Source organism: Drosophila simulans, chromosome 2R (genome assembly GCF_016746395.2).
Source record: "Drosophila simulans strain w501 chromosome 2R, Prin_Dsim_3.1, whole genome shotgun sequence".
Classification (NCBI taxonomy): Eukaryota; Metazoa; Arthropoda; class Insecta; order Diptera; family Drosophilidae; genus Drosophila; species Drosophila simulans.
Genome location: NC_052521.2, coordinates 14,018,037 through 14,038,239, shown reverse-complemented (window position 1 = coordinate 14,038,239; position 20,203 = coordinate 14,018,037). Strand labels below are relative to the sequence as shown.

Below are 20,203 nucleotides of genomic sequence, written 5' to 3'. Positions count from 1 at the left end.
TTAAAGTGTTGCCACATTGCTGGGGTTGCACATGCAAAAATGCAATAGTTTGATGGGGATCTGAGCCATAGACACGTCCACGACCATTGCCCTTAACCGAGTTGGGCCTCAATGGACAATAAATTACATTAAAAACCATCTAATTAATGCGACACCACTGGGAATATCAAAACGCAGACGTGACGACCTTCGATTTCTGGCCGATTGAACAATAAGAATTCCCAAAAAACAATAATCACAAAAACCCGAAGACAAACGCAATAGGCTTGGACTTGATTTTTTCTTCGGTTTGTTTGTTTCGTTTATTTCACATTGCGTGCTATTAATTTGCATTGCCCAAATGTAGTCGTTGATTTTGAACTCTTTTTTCTCTTTCCATTATTGAGATTTATAACATTTATGGCCATAAGCTTGCGGAGCGATTACAACATTTGGAGCAGACTGCAGACGAAGTCACGTCTCCAGGTCTCAAAAAAATGGCCAAAATTGTGGGTTGTACGGGAAACCAGAGAGGTTTTCATGGAGAGAAAAAAAGTGGTAAGCCGGCTTAAGCTTTGCGAGCGCAAGCTTCGTCATTGTTTACACACGAAACCGTTATCAAAATTCAAGGTCTGACTGGCTTTTAACTCTCATTTTCACCGACAGCAGAGAGTCAGAGATTTGGAGAGCTAACCACTCTCATTTCGCCGGCTGCACCTGCGCGTTGTGTATTTAACCGTAGGTGCCCAATCTTCAGCGCGACAGTCGATTCCACGAAAGTGGCCAAAGTGGTGGTAACAACCCATCCCAAGTGGCTCAAAGTGATCAATATATATATTCAAAAGAGACCGCCAAATAGTGCATATACCGATAGTGCCTTAGCTTAAGCGTTTCACCAGCTGTAATCGGGAGCCATGAGGATCCATCGGCATTTTGTGGTAATTACTCAAAAAAAAAAAAAAGAAATGACTAAAGAAGCCAACAAAAAATTGTGAAAAAGTGTCGCGAAATGGAAATTAACATGGAATTGGGGTTGCGGGTGCCTGGCTGCACAAGTGGAACTGATGGTGTACTTAGCCAAAAGTTGGCAATTATTTCACTTAGTTTGCATAGGCTGCCGCGTTGGTGTGGCAATAAATTTAAGGGATGTACGCATCAGTGCACTTTTCTAAGGAAATTGTTAAGCCTTGGGCAAGGTGATGTGCAATTTGGTTATATCTATCCAAATTGTTAAGTAATCATGTAGTTTATATGTTTGCAATTTAAGCAAAAGGTTCAATTATAACATCAATTAGATGTTTAGTAGAAGAGATAGCTATTTTAACTAAGAAATAACTGGAATTAAAGACGAATTAAAGCATATATCACGTATTTGACATTTCTAACGCAATTTAAATTAGTATAAATAGATACATTTCTTCAAAGCTTTTTAAAAGTAAATATATAGGATATGCATTTCTTTTGCTGAAAATTAAGATATATTTGATTTATCTTTTGTTTAGGGAATGTAAAACTAAGCAAGAAAAACACTTTCTTCCTGTCGGTCTGCATTTGTCAACATCACGATCCATGCATTTTTCATTAGTCTTCAGGTGCCCCATGACTGCCCGGCGATTCCCTTCCGACTTGAGCCACATTGTCAACAATTAAAATCGCGATCGTTTCATTAGCGACCCGGGGGCATACTATATAGATATATACATATAGTATATATCCGTGGGGTGCAGTGCGAAGTCGCCAACTCTTTTCCCTCACGACCGATGATCCAACTGCAGGCGAAACCAGTCTGCGTAGCTTTCACTGCCCACCCAACGTGAGGAAGCTGACACGATCGATCTGCTACAATTAGCACTATCCGATGAGATAATTTTTGCTGGCGCTAATTTCCATTTCATAATCGGGCCGGGTCTCGTTGACATTTATGCGCAAATTGATTGGGATTGGGCTTTGGTTGTGGGGATTTTGAAATTGTAACCACAAATCGGGCTGATTTTGCGAAATCACGAAGGCGTTTCCTGACCTTGTTGGATTCTCCAAATGCAGAGATGGCTTGCGTCATTTATCCAACAGTTCCATATTTATCCGAATAATACACAAGCCTATTTACATAATAAAACAAATTGGCCAAATAAAGAGGGCCAGACCCGAAAAGTCTTTTGGCCCGGCATGATTTGTCATCAGCTAGCTCTCTTGACCCAGGTCAGGCATTGTATGAAATTATAAACATCTGGGGTTATGCAACATTTCTCTGTCGGTCGCCCAAAAAAACAATGCCAGACTGTGACCCACTTAAAACTTGTTTCCAGTCACTCACCTTTCTTTGGAGAATATGGAACTCATTAACATGATCGTTGCGAATTCAATTTAAACAAGCTTTCTTCATGCCCGAGTTCGTTGTCTCAGTCTTTTGATTTGTATCTATTAAATCTATCATATACAACTTCTTCGCTCATTTCAGTTGGGTCTGCTCGGTGTGCTTTGTTTGGCCATCGGAGGCAGTCAATCCAAGGCTGTGGTGGATCAGCAGCCTGCCGCTTCCCAGGTGGACAGCAAAAGTGTCGCGCAGCAGAGAATCGATCTGGGATTGGGTCTGGGCGATGCCCTGATCCACGACCATCATCACGAGCACATAATCGAACATCACGAACATCATCACGAGCACCATGACCCCGGGTACTGGAAGAAGAAGGTCACCTGGAAGGAGGGTTGGAAGAAAATTTGGAATCCGGCTAAGAAACAAATCTGGAATCCTTCATGGAAGAAGGTAAGGAGCTTAGTCTATAATAAACTTAATACTCCTTATATTCTTGAGTAAAATTTTAACTATGTATTATGCCTATCACAGATCTGGAAGCCACATTGGGTGAAAGTGCCCGGCTGGAAGGAAATACAGGTTCCCGCTTGGAAGCAAATTTGGGTACGTTCTAAATTTAACTCTCAATGGAAGTGCACTTAACTATATGCTGTACCTTAGGTTCCTCACTGGAAAGAGATTTTAGTGCCAGCCTGGAAGGATATTCAAGTACCCGATTACAAGCAGATTTGGACACCAGAACTAGTCAAGGTATAATGGAATCTACATTTTTTAGATGTATGTAGCTAAAAATCCTGTTAATTTGAAGGTTGGCATTCCCGGTGAAAAATATTTGGGCAAGGATCACGAAGGTTGGGAGTACACCAGCCACGATTTGTGGAAGAAGGTTGGTCGTAAAATATATTTTAAATTTAAGGATCTTATTTAATTACATAAATCCCGAATGTTTAGAAAGTGGTCTGGAAGTCGCACTGGAAGAAGATCTGGAAGCCAGCCAAGAAGCAAATCTGGGTGCCAGAGAAGAAACTGGAGTGGAAGGAGGCATGGAAGCAGTACTGGAAGCCAGCGAAGAAGGAAATCTGGACCGATAAATTGGTAGATTTATCATACTAATTAGAAATAAAATCGGAACTAAATATTCCAACTCTTTTCAGGAATGGAAGGAGGCATGGAAGCAGATTTGGGTGCCCGGCTGGAAGGAGATCTGGGTGCCTGGATGGAAGAAGATCTGGAAGCCAGTGGTCATTTCAGAGTGGTTCCCCTCGCCCGATCACCACGATCATCACCATCATGAGCACCATGACTGGGATCGCAAGGACACAGGTGTCACGGCCACCAGGTCGGCCGATGGCAAAGATAAGGTGGTCTGGAAACGAGATGACACCAATGCCGCTGGCAAGCCAACAATGCTGCAGCCAGTGGCCAGCGCCGACTTCCAGGCCAAGTCTCTGGAGGCAGCCAAATCCCCCGTAGCAGCGCCCGCCACCTCGCAGTCATTCAAGTTTCCCGGCGCGTAGGAGGTCATTGCATCACCTAAACGGTTGCATAACAACGCCCGGTTCCAAGCTCCTTGTAAATAGTCGTAAACCAGTCGCTAGCTCATAAGGCCATCCATTTCCACTTCCATTTGCCTTGGCGCCACTTTAAATTATCTCTAGACTTTAATTACCAGTGAATACAAAATAAAATATAAACAACTAAACCATAAATAATCTTAGCCTATGTTTTCAGTCTCATTGATCTTTGTAGGAGCGATCCTTTTCCGCCTCCCATTCATTGGGCACATTGGGCAGTGGCACCCACTCGTTGTGAATGGTGGGTGTCCAGACCTTTTTCCACACCGGCTCGTAGATCTTTTTGGCCCGCCAGTACTTTACCCAGCGAGCGTTCCACGTCGTCTTGTTGGCCCAGAAGCCATCGGCCTGCGGATCGAGGGTGTCTGTGTGGCTAACGCTGGGTTTTTCGAAAGGGAGAAAGGAGGATGGATTAGTGGATAAGTTAGTGAAAGTGGTCTAGTGGCTGGCTAGTTGCGTAATCCTCTCACATGGTGGTCGTCTTGCCGGCCAGGCAGTAGCTGAAGAAAATGACCAATAATAGTGTCAGCATCAACAGGGGCCTCATTTTAATCCATGGATACGCCATCCTGTCGCCACTTTTCGCCGCTTTCATGTTTCGCAATCGACTGGCGAGGCTATTAGCCAATCTTCACGTTTTAAAAGCCTCCAGTTTCACGGCAAGCCGAGCTCCCTAATTGTGATTCAGTGCGTCTGTGCAAATGAATTGCAAATTCCCGCACTTTGCACGATCTGATTGGGTTGTGAATAACCCTAGATGCCTTATATAACGCACATTTCTTTTCTTTCATTTTGTAGTTTATTTTGTTTTTGTTGCATTTCTTTCTTAAATGTAATGTAAAACGCTGCAAATGATAATCTGTATGTGTGACAAAGCTTAGGAGTTACAATTCATGAGGCCGTCTCAACCGAAAGAAAGAAACAGAAACACTAACATTACTTTCGTTTCCTATAATTTACGCATGCATTTGTTGGATACGTACATATGTACTTTATAGCTCTATTTATGTCTAGTGCATCAACTTAAGGCAGATATACAGATTAACGGATGTTGATCATGATAGTGGTAGCGATACAATATTAAAGCCCTTAGTTACGCGTAGAAAGTTCGTTGGATTTTTGATTTTTCGTTACAAAGTAAGGAGCTGGGCAAATCGAATTATGATTCGTTTGCTGGCCAACAGTGATTGTGTAGACACATAAATTTATAAACTAATATGGCACAATCTGCGCAAAATTAAGTTGAATAAACGTCCAAGTAATTTACTTAATATTACATTTTACAAATACAAAGTACAGCAAAGACAGCACATTAACAAAAAGACAGCCCTGTTGCCAAGCTAAGTGAGTTCGGAAATAAACAGGTATTTAGCTAATAGTAGTGGATCCCATTTAGAGATTTAACTACATTTCTAAATTCTGGGTCACTGAACAATCTTAAAATAAATATATATTCGATGACAAGCCGTTTTATCAATTCCGTTTCCGATACATTCAAATTAAATTGGACTTTTATAACAGGGCCATTACAAATTTGGGATTCTAATTTCCCTGCGTTGTCGGTTTAGTCTGTTGTTGTTGTTGTTGTGATTGTGTGGCTACTCTCGTAGTACTGTTCCTCCTTTACTATATCTTCGTGTTCTCATTCGGTGTCAGTCTTTTGAAATACCATTTTGAAATCGATTCATCTGATGCAAGCTGCAATTTGTTCGTTCGTTGTGGTTGCGGGAATGTTCTGTGGTTGCCTCGTTTCAGGGAGTGAGTGAGCGATGTGGTGGGTGGGTGTTTTTTTTTTGGCTGTGCACGTTTCAAGGGTTAAAGCTAACTAAACTAGATAAACTAGGCTACAATGAGTACAATATATATTCGAGTTTCTGTGTGTTCTTGGGCGCCGGCCTATTCAAAGGACATTAGGTTGGTGGGCAGAGGTTTGGGCACCCGCATGGTGGCCAGTTTGCAAATGGCATTCGACCAGAGATGCGTCATCTGGGGACTGTCCGTACGGAAGCGATAGACGGTGCCCAGGGTTCGGTGGCACAGTTCGAAGGTGTTCTTGTGCTTTGTATTATCGCTCACGTGGGCATACCATCCATCCAATGGACACACTTTGCACGGTTCCCGCTTAAAGTCGCTGCGTTCGCTTCCTTTAAAGGATTTGGGTGGAAAATACACCAGCGAGTTGGCCCAAATCTGTAGCCAGTATCGTTGCCAAGATGCCACCGCTGGCTTCCTTCCCTCCTTCTGCACTGTTTTACGCCGGACACATCCCTGCATGGCGGCTGCTGCCTCTGGCGACATCAAATCGCAATCGCTGCCGGTAAAATCGCACATAATTCCCTCTGCACTTTCCAACGATGTTAGATCCGCTTGGGATAGGGCGTCGCTGTGCTCCAAGACCGAATCATCCAGCAGGTGGTGACGAGGCTGCACTTGGCTCGGATCAAGCTCCAGGTGCAGGTGGTGAGGATGTCCATCGCTGTGGTTGTGCGTCGCAATCTTGCCAAAAATGCTGTAAAAGGAGAACATGGTTTAGTCAAGATATTCTTGGGGGTTAGAGTCATTCATGCTGTTCATACAAATGAGAAGAAATAAAAATTGCAAAAAGGCAAACAAGGGTGAACTGCGATTTGTATTTGTAGGTTATATCGATTTATTCTCAGCAGAGATTTCTCGTTCAAAATAAATGCGATATAACCTTCTAATATGTCTGGCGAAAGTTGTGTGCGTATGGTGAGTAATGTAATGGTTTCCCAAGTCAAAATCAAATGAAATGAGTCAAGTGTTGGGACGTGTATTTGTGTATTTCATACGAAGCATTTTCAACTCGGGTCCGTGCAAAAGAAAGGAAAATGAGGAGACGACAACTGAATACATCAAATGTTAAAATGAGGATAACGCATCGAATCAGTAGTATTCAGTATCAGGCTGGCAATACACACATATCCTAGCTACAGGACTCTGTTTTGGACTCACCGACGGCATCTGCAACGCTTGTTGGAGATGGTGCCGATGCCCGGCGCAATCATGACGATGCTACATTGGCACTTCTCGGCAAAGTTTCGCGGCAGGCTGCTGCTGCGAAATCTTCATTCGTTTTGGGCAGAGGCGGATGTTTGACAATTAACGAACACACACAAAACGAAAGCATAAGACAAAAGCAAAACGGTAGAAGTGAGAGACATAGAGATTTAAACGATTAATAAGGACCCAGTGTACAAATGTCCAATTCTTGCGCAGTGATTCGAGGTGGTGGATATCAAACAGGTGGTTAACAAGGGAAGCCAAGTGGTGGCTCTCGGCACGGGGGATTCCTTTACTTACTTGGTGCCCAGACTGCGACACTTGCGATGGCCTGGCACAAATTTTGTACCGCTTGCCATTCGCATGGAGCCAATGGTTTTGGCCGGCGAGAGATTTAGGCATCCAAGGGCCGGAGTAACTACTTCCACATTAAAGGACTCCTTTGAGCTGCAGGACGATGAACTGGGTCCAGAGGGCGACGCAGGTTCTAGGTTTAGAGAGCGCCTTAAAGGTAAATGAGTATATTAGTATAATAGATAAGAAAACAGCTTGGACTCAAGAGATTAATCTTACTTGTACTGATCCTCCTCGAATATGTTCTGCAACTCCTCTATATATCTTATCGAAGTCAGATACTTCTGTGTCGCCTCATGCTTTTGCAGATGCTTATAGTTCGACTGCTGATAGTTCGAGATTACACGCAATATATTGTTCATCTTATTGCGACGCTGCTCCGGCTCCAATCCGCCCTTATGTGGGTGGGCCAAATCGATGTAGATCAGATCGGTGAGAAAGAGACCCAGATAGGGGATGCAGGGCAGGCGGAGGCTCTCGAGGTAGGAGCGCAGATTCGCCCAGTTGTCCTGATCACTGAATATATCGCTGAGGCGATCGAATGCATTTCGATCCTTTTTCGATAAGCAAGCCCAGGTTTTAGTGAGTCGATATATGCTGGCGCTTTGCATGGCCGAAATAATGGCAAACAGCGAGTGCAGATTGTTGAGCTCATGGAGTTTTTTGGCCACCTGAAAGGGAAACATTTAATCAATGAACCGACTAACGACTTGGGGGCTCAAGTCTTCTCACCTTTATAAAGTGTGTAATAATCTCGGCTCTCTGCTTTGGCTGCTCGGCATTGAGAATCTCCTGCACTGTCCAAAAGCTCGTGTGGTTGAATCGTTTGGTAAATGCCACAATGTTCGGGGTATTGACATGCTTATCCTTTTTCGTCCACGCACAACTGCTCAGCTCATCCGGCTGGATCTGGGCAAAGACTGGGAAATCCAGTAAAGTAATCTGATTAGCCAACACATCGGCGGGTACACGTAACGCGCTCAATATAACCGCATCCAACTGCTTGATGGAGGCGTGGGCTGGTAAACTTTGCGACTTGGACGGTGGTGCTGCCGAGGCTCTACAAATTGAAAGTAAAAGATAATTAGAACTGATGCCGACTAGCTACTATATACATATACGAATAAATATGACGAGCTCTAACTGCTGATTACTTACGCTATAGTGTAGTAGCAACCAGGCGAATCTGGCGAGGAGGAGAAACTATTCAAACAACCGATGGAGTTCTTGCGGCGCGTGCTCTTGATATTCAGCGTTTTGCTGGCCTGCGGTTGCATACTGGGCGGTTCCATTTGCTGCTCCTTGTGGGTCTTCTCCTGGCGCAAACAGGCCATGGTGTGGGCACTACCATTGGTATTCGGACTTCGTTGCTTGGACACCCAAATTGGCTGCTGCTGCTGTTGCGAAGGAGGAGGAGGAGGTGAGCTCTGCTTGAATTGAGTCGCGGCATAGGCCTGACCCGTATATCCATTATAGTCCGTGGTGGGCTTTCTGCTTAACTGAAATAACGAGAAACCATAGTTTAATATCGAAGTACAATCGAGTGGGTAGAAGGTATAGATAGTCACCTCTGAGTAGCGCAGATTATCCGTGGACAGGTCGCGTGAGATTTCCGAGTATCGCATCATGGCAGCCAACTCCGGCTGTCGTTGCACTTCGACAAGCTCTTCAAAACTGCAATGGACGAGACTCAAGTTAACTTCGTGATTAGGTTTTGGCTCTCGGTGTTCCGCACACTGGGCAGACTTTTTGTTGACTGAAACCGAGTTTGTTTTCCTCAGTTCTGCATTGTGGCTTTTGTGTTGCACGAACAGTGGTAACAATAAAAAAAAATAAAAAACAAAAAAGTTGAGGAAAAAACTGGTGGCAAGCCGAAACGAAGCTTCTGGCACGCTTCGCTGCTCGATTTCCAATGGAGCGGGCCATGTGAGTCACGAGCGGTGCGAGGAAACCATTCCATGCTCTTTTATGGTAGCTCTCAAGTGGTCAAATGGCTTTTCGGGGGTGCAAGCCGCTGATAAAAAGTCACGGGCTGCAGCGGTCAGCGGAAAGTTTGGTTGGAAAACAAGTCACCCGTTTAGAAACCAAATTGGTTTTCAGCCCAGTTCAATGAACCCGTCGACCAAAGGCATAGAAAATGAAAATTTAAATAAGCCATTCGTTTCCGGCATTTTTCTCATTTCCACAAAAACACAAAACAAAATGCAGTCGCTTAAGTGCAAAATATACAGTCAAGAGATGACACAATAAGTACATATACATTTACGTGATCAAAGGAGAAACATATTCATTTCAAATATAAGGTGCCTTATGAAATGAAAACGAAATTAACCACAGATCCTTATCGGCATATACAACCTTCCAGAAACCAATTTTCATTTATTTGCCATCATTGCACCAACCTATATACACATAAGTATCTTACATTCCTCTAAGACTGACTGTTTTGACCCCGTCTAATTAATTTCAATTAAGATATAATCATTTGAAAGCAAAAGCTGATCAAAAGCAATGACGTCCACACATTGTCATTGGTATCTGGGCTTCTGTCTGCGGTTTCCTTCGATTATTTTGCGCTTTTCCGTTTGAGCAAATTGAATTATCCGACTCTAAAATAACAGCGCAAATATCTCGAGACTAGTGTGGGCGAAACCTAAAAGATACATTCCCAAGACGGATGCAAATAAAATCGGTTGGGGAGCAATATTGTTTTTATGCTGCTCTTATCTATTATGAATTCCATTCTAAATCTTTTCAAACTCATTGTGCTCAGTTGGGATTTAATCTTCATATATACATATCTCTATTGCAGTGAAAGAATTAAAAAAATACAGTCCTATATATCTTAGATATGTAGTATACAGATGAATTGAATTGAATTGAAAACAAATTGGGCGGAAAGGCAACAAGAACAGAAACAAGATGTAGACAAGACACGAGTCGAATTCGAATTATATTCCAAAATGCCAGACGACTGCCTCAAGATTTTGAGCAAATGGACTTTATTGACTATTTGAACTATTCCCCATATACACATCACTTCTCTCGTTATTGAATTTTTATATATGGCCATGCATACATATATGTATCTGTATCTGCGCCAATCTGTGCCATTTTTTTTCTGGATTTCCCTTCGGCTGGTCGGCGTTTTAATGGAGATATCATCCAATGCAATTAAAAGCCAAACGATTTACTTGCCTCATCTGAGGGCTCGTAAAGTTCCACCCACTGGGTACAATTTAATCCATGGCATATGTAAATAATTCCTGCCAGACAGCGCGCTCCTTTAATGCGAATTTGTAAACTTTTGATGGGCGAATGAATACTGATTGTTTTTTTCGTGGTCAATGATATGGCGAAATATGTACATATGTATGCCTCTGTGGAGGCAAAAACATCGCCCACTATATCGATACTCCCACAGAAAATTCAGTGTGTTTATTGCTTTTACACAAATTTCTCAAAAGGAAAACAAACAACGCAGCTGTAGAATTCAAGGAAATCACATTTGCCTCCTCGCGTTGTCGATTCTTGTTTTTTTGTTTATCAGACTTGCAATTGTATTTAAATAAAATACAATACAATACACTGACGAGCACACATTTCTACATAATCTCGAGGAAACTCGGTGAGATTTCTCGTTTTCTTCTTGTGTTGGCATTTTCCATTGATAAATTCTTCAACTTGTGGGTAGCTCTGGAATTCGCAATGATGACAAGCGATGTCTGACCATCAAGGGAATTTGCAGTTCAACCCATTCGCTGACTCGCACTGACCTCCAGCTCTAGAATGGGGGGTTAAAGATCTCTGGAGCAGCTTTCTTTGCCGTTCGGAAGAGCGGTGGCGAAATGCATATTTACAGAAGCGACCGTTTCGCAAGGTCAACGGCGAGCGAGTGGCTGTCGCCCGGTGATATTCGCGATTGGAATATTCAACTGACAGGTTCAATAACCGCCTCGAAAGATTGCGATTAAAACTGAATACTTAGCCTCTATTACGATCAGCCTTCGACTTGGGTTTTCTACACGAGTGGGAAAACATTTAGCTAATCTCCCATTGAAAAGCGAGGGGCGTTATCAGACAGTCGTCTAACTATTTGCTTACACATGCATGCCAGAATAAATACATGTAATTACGCTGGTTAACAACAAAGAGAGAAACTACAAATGGAAAGGTGCCAAAGCAGCAGCAAGGCAAGAAAGACCGCTTTCGAGGATCGAAGGTGGAGTACCCTAGAGGCATCTTTATTTATGAGATAAAATTAGCACAATTCTATATATTATCCCATTCAGAGCAAATTTGTGAGAGAACTTTTAGCCCACTTTTGATCTTGGCAACTTTTGTCCTACACCATCCTTAAACACAACACACTCCCACATAAACAAGTCGTAAATTGTTATTTATGGCAGGCCAGTGATATAGTCATCCGTTTCCGGTTGCTCCGAATTTGTATACAAATTTGTGCACATTTTCAAACAGATGGCATTTCGATTTGAAGATCTGTTTTCGAGGAATAACAGGTAGATACAAGATTTTTGGCTAGGTAGATAAGTAGATTGAAATGCAAGATACGACCTCTAAGATTTCTCCGTTGCAGCACAACGTTGCCAACTTATGCGTGCAATTATAATACCCACTTGCAGGGTAGTAGCTTGAACAAAAACAATGCCAAGGAAGGCCAAGCAATCGAGCTGGGGTTTCTTCTTTCATCTCCTATTCTCGTGTTTTGTATTTGTTCCATGAGCTGCTTATATATGTATGTACATACGATCCACGGCACATGTGAGCCACCAAAGTGGGTCACTTGGTGAGCATCCAGCCAGCCAGTCGGAGCAGCGAGCCTAGAACTGAGCCACTTACCCAATTTCTGCTTCGAGTGGCTGTACTTAAGTCCAAGGAATAAGCATGAACAAAAGGCAATTGGAAACGGGCGAGAAACCTTGAAATGCAGCATTTCAGCATCTTGGCAACGCAGGCAAAAACATCTGTCGCACATATCCTGTTGGACGAGTCCAGGCAAAACAGATGCACCGAAAGAAAATTGCAGGCAGTTTGCATATTTAGTACATATTTCGTACTAGATGTAAATTTGGAATAAGGAAGATACTGCTAATAGTTCGAAATGTTTTATAAAATATAATCCAGAATATACACTAGACTTTTAAGAAGAGCAAAGTTGCAATTAGTACTTGTAATTAATAAAAGTACATATGGAATTTCGAACGGCAGACCACAAATTTCATGATGAATATCACATTTTGCAGTGTTTACATGTATTATTTATTTGGGAGCACATCGTTTTTTGCGGTGCTTATCAACAGCAGCTGGCAGCTTGAGAATCCAGAGGCGTTGCCTGCGACTGCGAGTATCTTCTTATCACGCCGCTTATCACCTGATCTAATGCCGAAAGGAAGTGCCAAGTGGGTTTCGCTGGCCGCCGCCCGATGATTCACATTTCGAGACATTTACGAGTATGTACTAATGTATAATGAATGTTTGTTTCGCGGTGGAAACAAATCGATAGCATTGAACGCGAAAAGCGGAAAACGGGAAGCCGAACATAAACACGGATACACAGGCAGCCAGCCACTCACGCAATTTGCTTTCGTTGGGGTTCTAAGCTCATTGTATGCAAAGTGTGGCGCCCACTCACCACCCACCCACCACCCACTTGGGCGTAGTTTCGTAATCAGTCCCCGGACGAACTACAAAAAACAAAAAGGCACAACGCATTGCACTTGCCACTTGGATCTTGGAGCATTTGGGGCGACAAATGGACCAAGATAGCGACGCCCAAATCCGAAATAGCAATGCATATTGTTATTTATAGGCTTTCCCCGCCCCGCCTATGTAACCCGCACTTTCAACTCACTTCGAGCTCCAGCTGCTGGTGCATTTTTTTAGCTCAACTAATCGATGTACATGCGATGACAGCCGCTGCGTCGCGCGCTTTTAATTACAATTCACCACGCTTATTGGCTTCTTCTTTCGTTCGTTTATTTAAAACTCGAGAACAGCGAAAATTCAGCAGCGAATTAACAGAAAAACGATCCGCGCGCGACGCCGACGCCAACGTACAGTGTGACCGGGCGGCTTTTGGCTTGAAATACCACTCACGAAAATTTACTAATATAAGCCGAACGGTGAAATATACTACTTAAATATAAATTTAAAGATCATTTTATTTTAATCACATTCCAATCAATCCAAATTTATTTTCGGTCACATTTTTATTGATACTCCGTTTCTAGCTCTATATTTTGAAATTCCAGCGTTGGGTATATGAGATATTTATAATTTAAGCTGCTTAAAATTATTTTCTTTAATTATTAATTTTTATAAATTTTTTTGTGTGTCCTTGTCATAGTGAATTAATATAATTTATTTTTATTTTATTATTAGAACATTTTTAGAAAATGGTTGGAAACCTTGAAAGCAATGTAGCATTGACACGGACCTTATGTCCAAAAAACTCAGTATTGATATTTTTTTTAAATTCATTTTAGAAACTTGTTAGCATTGATAAAAACGAACTATTGTCACTGTTTAGATTATAATACCCATATAATTAATTATAAAAAGCCCACTAGCCAAAAATCCAACCTTTTGCCAATCAATGAAAATCCATTTCTTTTGTAAAAAATATATATTTAATTTCTTTACTTACATCGGAAGTAGCTTTATCATTTCATTCCTTTTTTTGGGTTATTTTTCGCACTTGCATTTAGATCAACAGGGACTTACGACTACGAGGAATTGAGCAGGCTGAATGGATGGGCGGAAGACAGCAAGAAGTGGGACAGAATCGGCACGAATAGATGCGGAAGGATGAGGGGGACAGGTAGGGGACATAGTTCTAGAAGGACTTAACACTAGGTATTGCTATATGTTCGGGGAATCTAGCTAAATGTGTCTGTGAGTCGTTCCTAGTACCGATAACCGCTGCCATCGTTGTCGCCGTTCTGACCACCGGGTCCGAATCCATTCCGGCCACCCTGACCCGGCCTGCCGCTCGAGTATCCTTGGCCATCCTGACTGTCCTGGCCATTACCGCCTGGACGACCACCAGGACGACCGCTGGAGTAGCCATCACGGCCCAGATCCTGACCACCGGGACGTCCGCCGGAGTAGCCCTGATCACCGCCATCCTGGCCGCCTATCACACGTCCACCGATGATCACACGACCGCCATCGGATCCACCATTGCCATTGCCGCCTGGCCTGCCATTGGAGTAGCCGCCGGCACCGAGGTCCTGACCACCTGGACGTCCACCAGAGTAGCCGTCTCGACCCAAGTCTTGCCCGCCTGGGCGACCGCCGGAGTAACCGCCTGGTCCCAAGTCCTGGCCGCCCGGCTTGCCATTGGAGTAGCCACCGGCACCTAGATCCTGACCGCCTGGACGACCACCAGAATATCCACTGGGTCCCAAATCCTGGCCACCTGGGCGTCCACCGGAGTAACCGCCATTTCCGTTGCCATTTCCATTGCCGGGACGACCGCTGGAGTAGCCATCGGCACCCAGATTCTGACCACCAGGACCTCCAGGACCGCTGGGACCGCTGGGACCACTGCCATCGTTGGCATCGCCTTCGTAGCGGATCTGTGGCCGGTAGCCCTGCTGGTCGGCCTCATACTCCACAATCTAGGAAAGACAGAGAGAAAGAGAACGAGATAACAATGTTAGTCGTGACAGGAGGATGAGGTGGTGGAGCAGTGGGTGGATCCACATCGCCTCCTGCTGCCCGCCATCGCTGCCGCCGCCGCTTACTTGCTTCCTTCCGTCGGGCAACAGGACATTGTACTGGCCGGTGGTGAAGTCACCGTCGCGCATCTCTGAATGCCCGAACGAGAGTCCGCTGGGCGCGTCCTCAACCTGGTAATTAAATTCGTACTTGGCGGGCTCCTAATCGCCGTACAACGGATCATGGAGCATGGAGCATGGATCATGGACAGCGGATCATGGAGAATGGAGAACGGATTGGGGCGTGTGGAGAAAGAGAGAAACACAGAGAGATAGAGTGTCTGGGATCAAGAATTCAGTTTTCTGTGGGGATGCAAGCTTTAAACGCCGATGGCTGTGCAGGTGAGCGATAACGAGTCTACCAAAGATTTGCAAGGGGGCAAGTGTGCAGCGGTGTGGGCGGTGGAGCGGTGTTCCCTTGTGGTCATTTCCACCCAGTGATCCCCGAATACAAATCCCATTTTACAGATGCCATACCATATACCCTATTTGCTAAGCTATCAAACACTTACATCGTTATCGTAGTCAGCGCCGCCGGGTCCACTGCCTCCAGCGCCACCTGCTCCCGATCCAGAGGCTGGGGGTCCGTAGGAGTCGGAGGGTCGGCCACCAGGTCCTGAGCCTGGAGCTCCATAGCTGCTCGAAGGACGTCCGCCGCTGCCATTGCCGCTACCAGGGGCGCCATATGAATCTGAAGGCTTTTGGTTCTGACCAGGAGCACCATAGGAGTCCGATGGGCGACCACCAAATCCACCTTGGCCCTGACCAGGAGCTCCATAGCTGCTTGAAGGACGACCACCGCTGCCGTTTCCGTTGCCGCCACCTGGAGCGCCATAGGTGTCAGATGGACGACCACCGTTTCCACCACCAGGAGCGCCGTAGCTGCTTGAAGGACGACCGCCATTATTGCCGCCACCAGGAGCTCCGTAAGTGTCCGAAGGACGACCACCGTTTCCACCACCAGGAGCACCGTAGGTATCCGAAGGACGACCGCCGTTTCCACCGCCAGGAGCACCATAGCTGCTCGATGGGCGACCGCCATTTCCGTTGCCTTGTCCTTGACCAGGAGCTCCATAGCTGCTTGAGGGTCGACCGCCGTTGCCATTTCCACCACCACCAGGAGCACCATAAGTGTCCGATGGGCGTCCACCATTTCCGCCACCCGGAGCACCGTAGGTATCCGAAGGACGACCGCCGTTTCCGCCGCCAGGAGCGCCATAGCTGCTCGATGGACGACCTCCGTTGCCATTTCCGCCACCAGGAGCTCCATAGGAATCTGAGGGCTTGCCTCCATATCCACCTTGTCCTTGTCCCTGTCCTTGACCCTGGCCTGGAGCGCCATAGCTGTCTGAGGGTCGTCCGCCGTTTCCACCACCAGGAGCTCCATAGGTATCCGACGGCCTGCCGCCGGCACCACTCTGACCCGGTGCTCCATAGCTATCGGACGGAGGTAGATACGAGTTAACTGGTGGCTCCGGTCGCCCAAGGACCACCATCGCCATGAGCAGCGTCAAGCCGAGTAACTTGAACATATTCCACTGGTATCTGAAGCTGGAGCTGGAACTGAAGCTGTGCTACGGACTGATCGGAATCTTTGGGATGAGACTAGCGCTTGGAAGCAGCGCCGAATTCTGACTGATCTGTGGTAGCTGCCACATGGCGTATTTATATGAGGCAAAACCGAAAAACTGAAAGTCTAGGATGCACACACACGAACTCGACAATGAGTTGGAGGTGGTTTTGTGGAGCGTGTGGCAACCGGCGCAACAGCTGCTGCTGCTGCTGCTGCTGTTGATGCAGCTGATGCGGCTGCCACATACGATCGTCTTCAGAGAAGCGGTGGCTGATTCTATGCGGCCCAAAGCAAAAATCTCAATCACTGAGCTTGCTTGCCAACACTTCACCACCCCGATCTGCGCCAGATTGCCACGTGAAGGGTGCCTCGGTCTTGGGTCTCGGGCTGATTTGCCTTCTTTCGGTGCACATCTTCTCGAGGCGCGGCGAGGTGGTGATTGTGCCCGGGCCGCAAGCCTTTTGCATCCGCCGTTGCGTTGGCCCAAAGTAGTCTACTCGGTCTACTCCACTGGGTGAATGTGTCGGCGGCGTCTGCCGCGGCTCACTCTCCCAAGCGAGTGGTTACTATGACAAGCGCCAAAGTTTGCATTTGTTTGCCTTGTCTTGTCAGCGACGAAAAAGGAAAAATAATAATAAAAAGCCCAGCGATACATTGAAGACGATCGTGCCAACGACGACCCCAATTGGGTGTAGGATCCCCAGATGCGTCTGATGGGTGTAGAAGGGTCGAGTCGATCGCAGATTGGAGATTGTGGCGATGGCTCAAAGATCAGAGAATCAATTGAAAATGAAGGGTATGTAGATGATATGTAATCACTGGAATCACTGAGACTAATTGCATTGATTATGTTCCAACTAGATCCAGAGCAGCTTGGTGTATCCAAATGACAGCTCAATCTTCATGGCAAATCTTCAAGATTGATTATCTGTGTGAGTTGTTAAGATACAATTTCAAGCTATGAGAGGTGGCGAAAACGAAGATTCTATAAAGTTAAGATTCATGTTCATATGTTTCGGATAGCTAAATATCATCAGTTTTATCTCAAACTATTTTCATCATAGATACTTAAATCTGCAAGGGTATGCGATACATCATCCACACAGTACAGATTTCCACACATCCATTGATTCAGTTGCTCAGCCCATCCAAATCGGAACAGCAGCCCCCACACAAAGGGATTCCCGAACTTATGGGAAATTAATTGCGCCGAGTTTTCGCAGTCCGCCCACCGTATTAACTTGGCTAGCTTGGTTAACTTCACTTGGCAGTAGCGCCATTCGCGGATTATGGATCACAGATCACAGCCTTCGCCGGCAAATGGGAACGTGCAGAATTAATTGCCCCACTACGTGCTTGGTCATGGGAGTTGGAATGGTAGATGCCGGCTCAGCATCCTGCTTTTAGCCAGACGTGTGGGTCAAAAAACGACTGATGAAGATTGAGATATTCGCCATGGCACGTTGACAGTTTAAAATAACTCACTGGTTAGTAGCTCATCTCAGGGATTTATCTTCATAATTTTAGCTTAGCTTTTCTTAACATTGTTGTTAACAAATCTTACATATAAAGCCGTCTATATCGCCTTAGGACTTCCTGAAAGAGCCATGTGTGTATGAAATAGATGGTCACGCACACCAAACAGCAATCGTAAAACACGAAAAGCAGCAGGAAACCCAGATAAACGCAGAGAAGTAATGTCAGAGTGCATATTATCAATTGGAACAGGCACAGCCAGCGATGATTAAAGAAAGCTAAAAATAGTGTTTATTAAATTTAGTTACTTGTACTAAGATATTTACTTACAGCTCAAGAAGTACATGATATAAAATATACAACCGATGGCTCCGTTGGGCGCATTTACTTGGGTTATGTTAGCCAGACCAAAGCCATCACCATAGCTGATGTAAAAATAATTTATTAAATTTATTTTGTATATATAGTAATCTTACATACCCCGATTTAAAAACTAGCGAGCAGCTTATATTCTCATTTACATCGCACATGGGCCTATAGTTCTTATCCTCTTTCAGTTTCATTTTGACATACAGTGAATACACCGAAATGGCCAATCCACAAACGCAAATCCATCGCAGTCGGGAAGCTGTACTGTACGCCTGTTCCATTGTCTTGCTCCTTGGGTAATGAGCTCATTGCAGCAGGATATTCCAGCTCAGATTTAGGAATAACACTGTTTGCAGCTGCGCAATGGGTTGGCAACAGGATACACTCACTGTGGGTATCTGAGTTTTACAATATACCTTACACAAAATAATATTTCGTTGATAAATAACCAATACAACTGCCAGTCTATATATGATTAATATATAATGTACTTTTCATCGGGTTCCTAAAAATTGCGACTGAGGTTCCATTAACATGCATTTTTGTTAGGGTATTTGAGGGTATGCTTTTCCAATAACTACCCTTTCTTTTCTCAGTTGGTCTCGCATAAATTCTCGCTCCAATTTAATTTGATGTGACAGGAGGGCAACAGGCAACAGGTAATATAAGTAAACAGAACCAATAGGGGTTGGTGACCAAATCGAACTATAAAAGTGGGTTTTACCGGAGAAGGTGAAGCTCCTTTGGTCTGGGAACTATCACCTCTAAACCGAAACGAACGTGCACATGCATCTGCGGCAAACAACATCGCATTAGGCCACGCTCCATTGCATGCATATGAAACTAGCGACTGCGACAACATCATCCAAGTCGAAGACGACCAAGAGACATCTCTGCCCGGCCAAATCAGACTAGACGAGCTCATGTAGAGCCGCTAGTCTCGGCATGACACAATGATGCCTACGACTCCAACTGCGGCCACATCTTTGGCCCCCCACCCACTCGCTCGTTCCGTGTCCCTTTTTAATTTATAGCCTCACGAATTTGAATTATTCTGTGTTCGGGTGTTTAATAAAAAATAAATATCCAAAAGTAGCTGGGCCCATCCAAAAGTGATATATAAATCCACGTTAGCCATGATGAGGTAACCGAATGGAAACAATTTACAAAATTGCAGTAGCTCAGCCCCCAGGAGTGAAGTGAAGTGATGAATTCACGCAACCTTGGAGTCACTACTCTGCCATATAAAATAAAAAGAAAAAAAATGAAAACAGTCACCGCAGCCAGCGACTTGGCACAGATATCCATTTGATATGGAAAACCCTTTCAAGCGGCTGTCAATTCGATTCTGGCTCAAAACCCGGACTCAGCTGCTCCGATCGCGTAACAATGTGCTACTGGAAATGGGCCAATACAAACGAAACCACAATATCTATATAACTACTTTTAATCTTTATTATCGTAGCGACCTTCAACAAAATTATTGCAGATTAAGAATAATTTGAAGTAGATAATCATTTATGCAGAAGATGGGCAATCTCAAACAATGCAGATATAAAGAGTTCTGATTTCGTTCCAACTTCCTGATGAAAAAATCTCGAATGAGTTTAGAAGGGTAATCCATGTTGCAGGTGCACCTCCTCAAGCACGCGTTGTGTTATTTGTCTCCAACGAGGTTTGTCATTGATACGTGATCGAAATCTGGTGAAGTGCCCCAACAAAAGGCGCCTTGGGTGCCCAAAACCAACTGACTGCGAAATGATGAGTCTAGACAATTATGAATACGATTATGAAGGTGAAT

General features: G+C 44.7%; 5 protein-coding genes across 7 annotated transcripts; 1 reads left to right on the top strand and 4 right to left on the bottom strand.

The window, feature by feature from the left end:
- The first annotated feature begins 726 nt into the window (after positions 1–726).
- Positions 727–4,002, top strand: LOC6734820. The gene is made up of 7 exons (XM_016181773.2): positions 727–917; positions 2,438–2,743; positions 2,825–2,896; positions 2,954–3,043; positions 3,102–3,179; positions 3,245–3,388; positions 3,448–4,002. The coding sequence occupies exons 1-7, from the start codon at positions 894–896 to the stop codon at positions 3,808–3,810; spliced, it is 1,077 nt and encodes a 358-aa protein (XP_016028053.1). The 5' UTR covers positions 727–893; the 3' UTR covers positions 3,811–4,002.
- LOC6734819 lies at positions 3,936–4,602 on the bottom strand. Its single transcript, XM_016168254.3, has 2 exons — positions 4,338–4,602; positions 3,936–4,246 (listed from the first exon to the last, which is right to left on the bottom strand). The coding sequence occupies exons 1-2, from the start codon at positions 4,460–4,462 to the stop codon at positions 4,027–4,029; spliced, it is 345 nt and encodes a 114-aa protein (XP_016028051.1). The 5' UTR covers positions 4,463–4,602; the 3' UTR covers positions 3,936–4,026.
- A 196-nt stretch (positions 4,603–4,798) lies between these two features.
- Positions 4,799–13,362, bottom strand: LOC6734818 (ras-specific guanine nucleotide-releasing factor RalGPS1). 2 transcript variants are annotated; one of them, XM_016168252.3, is made up of 8 exons: positions 13,115–13,362; positions 8,811–8,916; positions 8,401–8,741; positions 7,975–8,302; positions 7,462–7,913; positions 7,189–7,392; positions 6,841–6,951; positions 4,799–6,376 (listed from the first exon to the last, which is right to left on the bottom strand). In XM_016168252.3, the coding sequence occupies exons 2-8, from the start codon at positions 8,868–8,870 to the stop codon at positions 5,764–5,766; spliced, it is 2,109 nt and encodes a 702-aa protein (XP_016028049.1). In that variant the 5' UTR covers positions 8,871–8,916; positions 13,115–13,362; the 3' UTR covers positions 4,799–5,763. The 2 variants fall into 2 exon arrangements, with proteins under 2 accessions (XP_016028049.1, XP_016028050.1); XM_016168253.3 differs by lacking the exon at positions 6,841–6,951 and having other exon boundaries at positions 13,115–13,361.
- Positions 13,363–13,878: 516 nt separating this feature from the next.
- On the bottom strand, positions 13,879–17,524 carry LOC6734817 (pro-resilin). 2 transcript variants are annotated; one of them, XM_016168251.3, is made up of 3 exons: positions 15,497–17,524; positions 15,012–15,146; positions 13,879–14,885 (listed from the first exon to the last, which is right to left on the bottom strand). In XM_016168251.3, the coding sequence occupies exons 1-3, from the start codon at positions 16,514–16,516 to the stop codon at positions 14,169–14,171; spliced, it is 1,872 nt and encodes a 623-aa protein (XP_016028048.1). In that variant the 5' UTR covers positions 16,517–17,524; the 3' UTR covers positions 13,879–14,168. The 2 variants fall into 2 exon arrangements, with proteins under 2 accessions (XP_016028048.1, XP_016028047.1); XM_016168250.3 differs by lacking the exon at positions 15,012–15,146.
- Positions 17,525–17,759: 235 nt separating this feature from the next.
- LOC6734816 (vitamin K epoxide reductase complex subunit 1) lies at positions 17,760–19,568 on the bottom strand. The gene is made up of 3 exons (XM_002081783.4): positions 18,514–19,568; positions 18,364–18,458; positions 17,760–18,311 (listed from the first exon to the last, which is right to left on the bottom strand). The coding sequence occupies exons 1-3, from the start codon at positions 18,681–18,683 to the stop codon at positions 18,118–18,120; spliced, it is 459 nt and encodes a 152-aa protein (XP_002081819.1). The 5' UTR covers positions 18,684–19,568; the 3' UTR covers positions 17,760–18,117.
- Positions 19,569–20,203: the final 635 nt, after the last annotated feature.

Excerpts from the sequence above, each read along its gene's own strand:
- LOC6734820 (XM_016181773.2), top strand. The coding sequence starts at position 894 with ATGAGGATCCATCGGCATTTTGTG. Across the intron at positions 2,744-2,824 it reads GGAATCCTTCATGGAAGAAG|ATCTGGAAGCCACATTGGGT; the intron begins GTAAGGAGCTTA and ends TGCCTATCACAG. Across the intron at positions 3,389-3,447 it reads AAATCTGGACCGATAAATTG|GAATGGAAGGAGGCATGGAA; the intron begins GTAGATTTATCA and ends AACTCTTTTCAG.
- LOC6734816 (XM_002081783.4), bottom strand. The coding sequence starts at position 18,683 with ATGGAACAGGCGTACAGTACAGCTTCCCGACTGCGATGGATTTGCGTT. Across the intron at positions 18,459-18,513 it reads TCGCTAGTTTTTAAATCGGG|CTATGGTGATGGCTTTGGTC; the intron begins GTATGTAAGATT and ends TTTTTACATCAG. Across the intron at positions 18,312-18,363 it reads TATCATGTACTTCTTGAGCT|CTTTCTTTAATCATCGCTGG; the intron begins GTAAGTAAATAT and ends CACTATTTTTAG.
- LOC6734817 (XM_016168251.3), bottom strand. The coding sequence starts at position 16,516 with ATGTTCAAGTTACTCGGCTTGACGCTGCTCATGGCGATGGTGGTCCTT. Across the intron at positions 15,147-15,496 it reads GCGCTGACTACGATAACGAT|GAGCCCGCCAAGTACGAATT; the intron begins GTAAGTGTTTGA and ends TACGGCGATTAG. Across the intron at positions 14,886-15,011 it reads TGCCCGACGGAAGGAAGCAA|ATTGTGGAGTATGAGGCCGA; the intron begins GTAAGCGGCGGC and ends TGTCTTTCCTAG.
- LOC6734818 (XM_016168252.3), bottom strand. The coding sequence starts at position 8,870 with ATGATGCGATACTCGGAAATCTCACGCGACCTGTCCACGGATAATCTG. Across the intron at positions 8,742-8,810 it reads ATAATCTGCGCTACTCAGAG|TTAAGCAGAAAGCCCACCAC; the intron begins GTGACTATCTAT and ends TCGTTATTTCAG. Across the intron at positions 7,914-7,974 it reads TTATTACACACTTTATAAAG|GTGGCCAAAAAACTCCATGA; the intron begins GTGAGAAGACTT and ends TTTCCCTTTCAG.
- LOC6734819 (XM_016168254.3), bottom strand. The coding sequence starts at position 4,462 with ATGAAAGCGGCGAAAAGTGGCGACAGGATGGCGTATCCATGGATTAAA. Across the intron at positions 4,247-4,337 it reads GCCGGCAAGACGACCACCAT|CGTTAGCCACACAGACACCC; the intron begins GTGAGAGGATTA and ends CGAAAAACCCAG.